General features: G+C 40.0%; 1 protein-coding gene across 1 annotated transcript in view; it reads left to right on the top strand.

Moving 5' to 3' along the window:
• Positions 1 to 4,698: 4,698 nt before the first annotated feature.
• Positions 4,699 to 9,582, top strand: part of scgn (secretagogin, EF-hand calcium binding protein) — a 28,869-nt gene continuing 23,985 nt past the window's right edge. The window contains exons 1-2 of the mRNA XM_083662762.1: positions 4,699 to 4,834; positions 5,733 to 5,803. Of these exons, the coding sequence (XP_083518888.1) occupies positions 4,765 to 4,834; positions 5,733 to 5,803 (141 nt within the window). The 5' untranslated portion in view covers positions 4,699 to 4,764. The remainder of the gene's footprint in view (positions 4,835 to 5,732; positions 5,804 to 9,582) is intronic.

Here is a 9,582-nt window from a genome sequence, read left to right as displayed (position 1 = left end):
AGACGAGTTTCCCAGCGCTGCTGATAAAAGCTCATTCCAGCTCCGCCAATAGTATGACTTGGCACTCCTCCGGGGCGTGGACAAAGAAGAGAAACACGGATGTTCTCTGAGGGGAGACACACGCAGACATTAGGAGCCGTGCAGACAGCCAGCACTTATTAGCGCTAGTCTTTTTGCAATTCATTCTCTATAAGTACGCGCTTAGCGCGCATCTCTTTCAAGAAGCATTTCATCGCGTTTAAAAGCTGGTGGTGTTTTTTTTAGCGCAGCGCTCTGGGCGCTGAAAGCTGAGGAAAGTTTAACAGGAAAAGCGCCCTGCTCCTCTTCTCCCAGGAGAGGAGGATTTTCATCTCGCTGCTTCCAGAGTTGCCATAATCTGGCTTTTCCAAGCGTTCTTTTTTAAATAACCGCATGGCCCCTTATGGTGTTGTTCTAACACATACATTCAGTTTGTGCACTGTCAACATTCAGCTAATATGGAATATGGTGGTGTTCTAACACCAGAGACAGTTCTGTCTTAATAATAAACCTTGAATTTGTGAATGTGATCAACCTGTGGACATTCAGTTCCTTATCCATTAGGTATCAGCAGAGATGGGCAGTATTTTAAATAAATGTATTTAAAATACGTATTTCAAATACATTTGTGTATTTTGTCATTTGTATTTGGCTGGACCGAGAAAAATAAGATGTAATTTGTATCAAGATACTTTCAGACCTTGTATTTTGTGTATTTTAAATACATAAAATACTTTTTTCTTTAATTTTATGTTATTTGATTCTCAAATTGACACATTCTTACCATTGACACAGGTTTAAACTGTGGAGGAAAGAAATGTGACATGTCACTTCTACTATAGAAACACAGCATCAGGCAGCCTACACAGTATGTAATGGAGAGAGTTCCTGGAAACAGGCGAGTTGAATTCACAGTTGAAGACTTGTAACATTACTCACATTGGGTTGCAAACAGGAAAGAACGTGAAGTTTCTTCTTTCTTAACATTTTCACAACACAACCGACTTCTGCTTATCTTATCTTCCTCTCCGCCTTACCACTTCTCTGAACTGGGGATAAGGTACGCTTTGAACAAACTCAACGACAAATCAGAGGCAGAGTAGGGTGGGTCTTGAGTCAGACTTCACATCACTTCTTCGTCTAGTATGAAGCCTTGTGTTGGTGGAAATTCCCCCAGAGATAAATTACTAATATAAATTGATGATTAGATATTGCATGCACTGGCCTATCTGCAAATGAAACGGTTTACTGCATATTCAAACCTGTGTATCATATTGTATGTATCAAGACACAACTAATTATCTCCTTAATTAAAATTGGCAAAGTGGGTGGCAGTGTGTGTGGCAGCAGTGTGGGTCATGATTGTGATGTCATCAGTGATGTCACTCGATCAATTGTGATGTCATCAGTGATGTCACTCGAGCCACTGATTGCCCAACTGTGATGTCACTCAGGCAGTTGTGATGTCATCAGTGATGTCACTCGAGCAACTCTGATGTAGTATGAGCCGATGGCGCACATTTGCACGATGGCACCAAGGTGGGTGGGCGGTGTCTGTCTGTCTGTCAGTCATGATTTTGGGAGTCCGTAGAGCCGGCGATTTCCATAACTGCAGCCATGGCGCATCATCTCCAGGGATACTGTTATGATGTCAGATATTTAGGGCTAACATGGTCAAAGTTCCAAAGCTTGAGGTTAACATGTAGAAATGCTGCCTGTAAGTCAAAAGCCCTCACAGAAGGTGATTAACAGCTGAAGTGAGGGAGAAATTAGCTGTGCTGAAAAACAGCTAAAACTGAAATGAAAGAACTGTAATGTGTTAGAGGGTACACAATAGGGTTGTGCGATGTCACCTAAATAACCATCGCGATGGTTCCACAGTGAAACATCGCGATGGACGTTGGCATCGTCGTTGACGGGGGGGTGGGGTTAATTAATGATTTATGAAGTCCATGCGGTGCCGTTTGGCTGCGCCACTGCAATGTACGTTCACGTTTACAACAGGACAGCTGAGCTCTACATGTCATGAGAGACCAGCGGGCTTGGATAGGCTACTACTACACAGAGCCAGGCAATTCAAACAGTAGGCTATCACTACCAGCAATATTGAAAGGCGCAAAACAATCAAACGTTAACGTTACAGATCGTCACCAACAACGTGTGTGTGTTTAATTTAACTAGCTGGCAGAAAAGGGGCAGAATTAGTGGTGGCTAACGTTAGATTTGTGTGGGCTCAGTTTTGAACCTAACATTGGGTTACCTTAAGGAGAGATAGAAACACAGCATCAGGCAGCCTACACAGTATGTAATGGAGAGAGTTCCTGGAAACAGGCGAGTTGAATTCACAGTTGAAGACTTGTAACATTACTCACATTGGGTTGCAAACAGGAAAGAACGTGAAGTTTCTTCTTTCTTAACATTTTCACAACACAACCGACTTCTGCTTATCTTATCTTCCTCTCCGCTTTACCACTTCTCTGAACTGGGGATAAGGTACGCTTTGCCGCTTGTTTAATGCCGCCTGTGCGTCCCCCGTGTGTCGCGGTTGAGTGGAGATAGCCTTTTTTATTATTAAATCTGCCAATTTTTTTATTCAAACAGATAATCACGATGGTCCGATGTAGAAGTGTCAGAGGTCGATGGGGGTCGGCCCATCGACGATGGTCGATGCCATCGTCCATGGTGCTGCCAACCCTAGTACACAAAGGAGAATACTGTCACAGAGGACTAAGAGATGATTTACCATCTAAGGAAACCAGAAAATTTCACATTTGATAAGCTGGAATCAGAGAATTAGGACATTTTCTTTACAGAAATGGCTCAAAATGATGAACAGATGATCAAAATAGGCAATTAATGTAATATTTAGCAATGAATTGATGGATTGACTAATTGTTGCAGCTCTTTATCAGTTTTTATAAAATGTATTTTTATGTATTTTCAAAATACAAAATACGTATTTGTATCTCAAATACATTTTTCAGACGAGTATTTTCTATTTGTATTGTGATACATTTTTTGAGCAAGTATTTGTAATTTGTATCAAAATACTTTATGATGTATTTTCGCCCATCTCTGGGTATCAGTATCATATCAGTCTCGAGTATTGTGATACTGCACTTTGTAAGGGACACCTTGTATCCAGCAGTTAAACTTGTCTAACTATTTGCACATTCATATATCATGGAAATATTAATGAGGGAGGACTAGATATGATTTTAATGGGGTTTTTTTGTGTGGAAAAACCATAGCACACTATTTAAAGTAGAGTTTTAATATGTGTAAAACATTTGTAGGGGATCTTTTATCCTCAAATTATATTCTATGATGTGAGGTTCAGTCATTCAGAAAGATACGGTAAAAATACTTTTACTTTTACTCGTTGGGTACATTTCAGAGCCTGTACTTTTTTACTTTTACTTGAGTAAAATAATTGAATCAGTACTTCTACTTTTACCAGAGTAGTTTTTTACACAAGTAACTGTACTTCTACTCAAGTACAGAATGTCAGTACTTTTCCCATCTCTGCCTGTCGGTGTCAAAAACAGTAAGTGTTCACTCTATAGACCAAATCACCGTGACGTCACCATGTAAACAAATTTACTTCCGGGTACCACTTGGGGAAGGCGGCAGGTTTAAATGTGCGTGTTGTCAAATAAATGCTGTCAAACCCTCTCGTTGTTTTCGGCCAACTACTTTCAATTTAAATGGTTAAACGGTTGGTAAACATGCTAGTCCGACGTATCTAGCCTTTCTTCTGTGTTTGTTTTATGTAGTGTTAGCTAGCTAATAACGTTTGTTTGTCTGTCAAACTCGCTGTTTTTTTGCAGACTCGTTAACGTTACAGACAGAGCTACTGACGCTACGTTAATTTAATTTAGCTTCAAGTCTACTCTGGTCTGATCCAACAGGTAAATTAGCTAGTCTGGTCTCCACTAACGTTAGTTAAAGTGTTGTTATGAATGATATTAAACAACACAACACGGACGAACCATTTTTGTCTTCTTTGTCTGTTTTTGTCTTCAACACGTCAGTTTGTGCCGTCCACCGCCATTATAATGTGTGGACCCAGGGGTACCCGGAAGTAAATGTAAACATCCTCTCTTCCTCTCTTCTTCTTCTTCTTCTAATGTTTTATGGCGGTTGGCAAACAGCTTTTGTGCATTACCGCCACCTTCTGGATTTTAGCAGTTACAAAAATATTCTCTTCAGTGTGCGGTTCATGTGGGGGCAGGTGGGCGGAGTCAAACACGTTGAGGTTGACCCACTCCCCGATCTGCTTACTGCAGTCAGGGCTACTTGAACCCAGTGGACTAGTGAGTTGGCAGGAGATCACATCCGTTTGTGGTTTATGTGGCTCATCTGATTGACTGATGAGGTGTATGTAAACGTTTTCAGTGTGAATCGCCTCCAATGATTGGACAAGAGCATAGGATGCTCTGCTGAGGGGCTCTGCCTTTGATCATGGAAACTCGAGTTACAATACATAACTATTATTGTTGCACTTGTTTGCAATGTCATAATACAGCCACCAGATGGCACAACACAATCCTCTCTCTGTCTCTTCCTCTCTCTCTCGCTCTCTCTCACTCACACACTCACACACACACACACACACAGACACACACTGAGTAGGTGGGGTTTCTACTAAGTCAGGAACAAGGCAAGTGAGCAGTGCAGAGCAGGCTGTCACCAGAGCCGTTGCCAAAGTTGACAGCAGCATATCAGGCGTTAGGTGTTTGGACCATGGAGGGTGCTTTTGATAACCTGGACGCAGCTGGTTTCCTGGAGATCTGGCAGCACTTTGACGCAGACGGTGAGGACAGTTGACATGAGATATTTTTCCATAAACATGCGAGATATTATTTTATTAGGTTATTTATTATTTATTAGGTTTTATTTATTCGCACAGTAGAAACAAAACAAAGGCATTATTATGACAGTTCAAATGACAAGTCAGATGAGCTATTTACAGAGCTAAAATACAGACAGGAGTACTGTGCAGGAGGAGGCAAAGAAAGCCCAGAGGGCTTATAAGGCGCACTCCACCTCATTTAACAGTTCAAATGTTTGTACATACACAATAACAAAAGAAAGAGAAATAGAGCAAGATACAGAAGAAGAAAGATTTTTTACGTATTGTCAGAAGTAATTAGGAGTTCCTTAAGAGCTTTTTTGTAAATTATTAGGGAAGGTTTTTCAGCTAGAAAGAAAAATTCATTCCATAGTTTTACTCTTCTAAATTTAATGGAGAATTGGCCTCTAGAAGAAAGAAATTTAGGGATTTTAGATAGAGAGATAAGTGCAGGATTTATGGGGTTGGTTTGATTTCTCTGTGTAAAAAGTACTGTAATATGACTTTAATATTTCATTGCAAAAGAAAGCAAACTTTTTTTTTACAGTATGTATTTTTATGTGTAATAAGGACTAAGGTTAATTGTGAGTAAAAAGGTATTTTATCTCGGTATAAGCAGCTATCCTATCACACAGCAGATCAGGGTTAACATGTAAAAAGATGGTATAGCATTTCATTTTTAATAGAATGGGTAGCAGTTTTTAACAATCTTTTTCAATATTGACATTAATAAGAAATTCCACTTCCTAAATGGACTCATATGATAAAGCACAGGTGTGAATGAGATTTATTTATATTTATTTATTTATTTTATTATTATTATTATTTTTTAATCTTTAATTTAATTTATATTTGACAGATAATGGCTACATCGAGGACAAAGAGCTGGACGACTTTTTCCGTCACATGATGAAGAGACTGGGTCCGCAGGTGAGTCCATGTTTTATATATGGATGACATCATCCATAACTTGAAGGGGAGGGAGTAGATGGTGTGGTAACACTTTACAATAAGGGTACATTAATTAATTGTCGCTGTTTTCTAGGGATGTCACAATATATCGTCCCACAATATATCGCGATATCAAAACGTGACAATATGTATCGTTGAGATGAAATCTCATATCGCGAGAAAAAGAAGCTGAACATGGTGGCACTGATCTGCATCTGATTGCATGCTCGCTCTCCTTTTCATTGCTTTGTTTGAACAGACGAGGGACGTTACAGACACACGGAGGATGAAAATGGTGAAATGACTCAAATTAGCGTGGAGGATGCCCCCTCAACTTACAAATCGATCGCAAAAAAAATATTGTTAAAATATCGTATCATTATCGTGAACCCAGTATCGTGTATCGTATCGTATTGTGAACTGAATGTATCTTGTATCATGACACCCCTACTGTTTTCATGTAAAAACACAAAACCTAAAGCCTTGAAGCATCTTCTAACAGGGTTGGGGTTACTTTAAAAATGTCATTGATACAATTACTGATTAACCGGTAAAAGATTGTAATCGGTAATGTAATCCAAGTATCACAATAACTGGTTACTTTCCATTACTTTTGGATTACTTTTGAACAAATTTCCTGCAGTTGACCCCAAAAAAAACAACTAATAGGCCTACCCATTTCAGACTTTGTGTTCGTTGGTCTCAGACAATCCGCTGTATGTTTCTCATTCATGATAATACAACAATAACAATAATAATATTTCCATCTTTGGATTACAGTGCACTGATATCTGGTATGATATCTTTATTTTTTGGCTGTACTGGTCCTTTTTAAGAGCAAAGTGTGATTTTTCTCTCCAGGGTTTTAGGTTTTGTTTATTTGCACCATATGATATCAAACAAAGTAGACAATAGGAAGAGTCAATATTTACAGTGCACAGCCACTTGGATAAATACACAATACACAATAAATAGAATACAATACATGGATTTTTCTATTGTAATAGTGCTAGTAATCCCATTGTTTTTCTAAATGTAACTGTAATCTTGATTCCATCATTTTTTCCTGTAACTGTAGGGATTACAGTTACCTTTTTTCTGTCCTGATTACAGTAATCAGATTACATGTAATCAGTTACTACCCAAGTCTGATCTTCCAGCAAGTGTAACTGGCTTTGGAACCAGACTTCGTGCCACTATGTATTTTCTCCTGTGTGTGCAGCTAAGCCCTGCTAGACGTTAAGTGGACGGGTGTGTGTGTGTGTGTGTGTGTGTGTGTGTGTGTGTGTGTGTGTGTGTGTGTGTGTGTGTGTTAGACGTTAAGTGGACGGGTGTGGTGACGCTAAGGATGTTAGATGCAACCAAATTAAAGAGCTCTGTTCACTGTCAGAGTGAAACCATCACACACACTAAAAGTGTGTGTGTGTGTGTGTGTGTGTGTGTGTGTGTGTGTGTGTGTGTGTGTGTGTGTGTGTGTGGACCCCATAGGATACTAATGGGGTTGTAATAAAGCAAACAGACCACCGACCACACTTCACTTTGTCTTTCTTTTTTTTTTGTAAATAAAGTTATTTATTTATTTACACACACAGACAGCATAAACACAAACAAACATTTCCAGGCATGTAATAAATGAACATACCGTAAATTCCGGACTATAAGCCGCACCTGCAAAGTTGACTATTTTTTTCTTATATAAGCCGCACCGGACTATAAGCCGCGGGTGTTTTAATGGTATTTTCTTTTTTTTTTCTTTTTTTATTTATTGTGTTTTAATGTTGAATTACCATATGTAAGGGTTCATGCACAGAGGGGATTGTCGGGAAAGAGATGGCTGTTTGAGGAAGCTCCCATTTATTAACATTTCAACAAAACAACATAACACAACACCACCTGTGTTGTTTTTTACAGTGCACACAGTGTCATACAGTGTGGTGAAAAGAGGGCAAGAGAGGAAATTAAAACTTATTATAGTTATATAGGATTTATAGTTAGAAAGAGTGCTAAAAAAGAGATTTTTTTTTTTTTTTTTTTTTTTTTTTTTTTTTTTTTAATCCATAGATAAGCCGCACCGTTATATAAGCCGCAGGGGCCAAAAAAGGCCAAAAAACGGGAAAAAAGGTGCGGCTTATAGTCCGGAATTTACGGTACTTGTTTTCTTGATATATTCACAACAAAAAATAAAATAATTAAAGCAATATAATATAATATAGCCACCTCACAGTGTCCCAGTCATGCTATGAGCAAAGAAGCGGTCCCATGCAATTTTGAAATCCTCATTTCTATCATTGACTCTTGCCAACGTGTGTTCATATGATACTATTTCTAACATGAATTCTACCCACTTTTTTAAATCTGGAGAGGATGTACTTTTCCATAATCTGAGAATCATTCTGGCAGCCGTGACCACGCCTACATTTATCACTGCAAAGTCGTACTTCGATGTATTTGGCACTTCTGTTTGGTCCCCCAACAGGCATAACCTTGGTGACACAGGCACCTCCGCACCCAACCATTTCCCTATGTACCGTATTCTATTACTTATTCCCAAACCGGGTAAAGCAGTTTGCATCACTCCCATATTGCATGTAAAAACGTTCCCGTCTCTGCCTGACATTTACAACATAAATTATTGGCCATCAAACCCATCCTGTGAAGCTTAGAGGGTGTAAAATAAAACCTGTGTATTAACTTATATTGAGTAAATTTCCCCCTCGCCTCCTTTATATATTTCCCCGTATTCGCTAATATCTTTCACTTTGTCTTTCTGATGTGTAATATTAGCTTTCGGTTACCATTTATAAGAATTGTATTCTATTCTATTCTATTCTATTCTATTCTATTCTTTACCATGTCTTTCCATACACTTAATTACATTAATGCTTTGTCCAATCCAAATTGCTGGCGCTGTTCAATGGCGACCCGGTTTTGCTCTCCGACTCTGAGAGCGAACCAAGCAGAATTTCGCTCGTGATACTTGTACCATGAAGTGACAATAAAGTACTACTACTACTACTACTACTACTACTACTACTACTATTATATTAAAGCTCAACCGCTCCATGTATAAGAACATGTCCCTCCATGTTCTTCCATGGAGCTGCCCAGGGCGGCGTCCTCTCTCCATACTACTTCTCTACACCAACAGCTGCACCTCCAGCAGCCATCAGTCAAGTCAAGCTCCTGAGAATCGCAGATGACACCACCCTCATACAGTACGGCTCATCTCCAATGGAGACGAGTCTGCGTATACAGGCAGGAGATGGACCACCTGATGACTTGGTGCGGTCAAAACAACCTGGAGCTCAATGTCCAAAAGGCAGTGGAGATGGTTGTGGACTACAGGAAGAACGCAGCTCCACCTTCTCCCATCACCCTCAGGGTGACTCCCAACACTGCTGAGCCCTTTCACTTTTCTATGTGCTCAACAATCAGCCAGGAGCTGAACATCAAAGCTCTCACCAAGAAGGCACCAGGATGTACTTTCTTTGGCCACTGAGGAAGTTCAAGGTGCCAAAGGCATTTGAGATGTTTCTACACCTCCACCGTCGAGTCCATCATCACCTCCTCCATCACCGTCTGGTATGATGCTGGTGCTGCCCACAAGGATACCTCCAACCTGCAGCGCATCATCCGCCGAGCTGAGAAGGTGGATCGGGTGTAGCCTGCCATCGATTCAGGAGGACCCTGCCAGGATGCTAAAGCGGTCTCAGAAGATGATGGCCGACCCCACCCACCACCCAGGACATAAACTCTTC

This window comes from Poromitra crassiceps, assembly GCF_964638095.1.
Source record: "Poromitra crassiceps genome assembly, chromosome: 29".
Classification (NCBI taxonomy): Eukaryota; Metazoa; Chordata; class Actinopteri; order Beryciformes; family Melamphaidae; genus Poromitra; species Poromitra crassiceps.
Note: the sequence above shows the minus strand (reverse complement) of the source record. Positions and strands in the feature narration are given on the sequence as shown.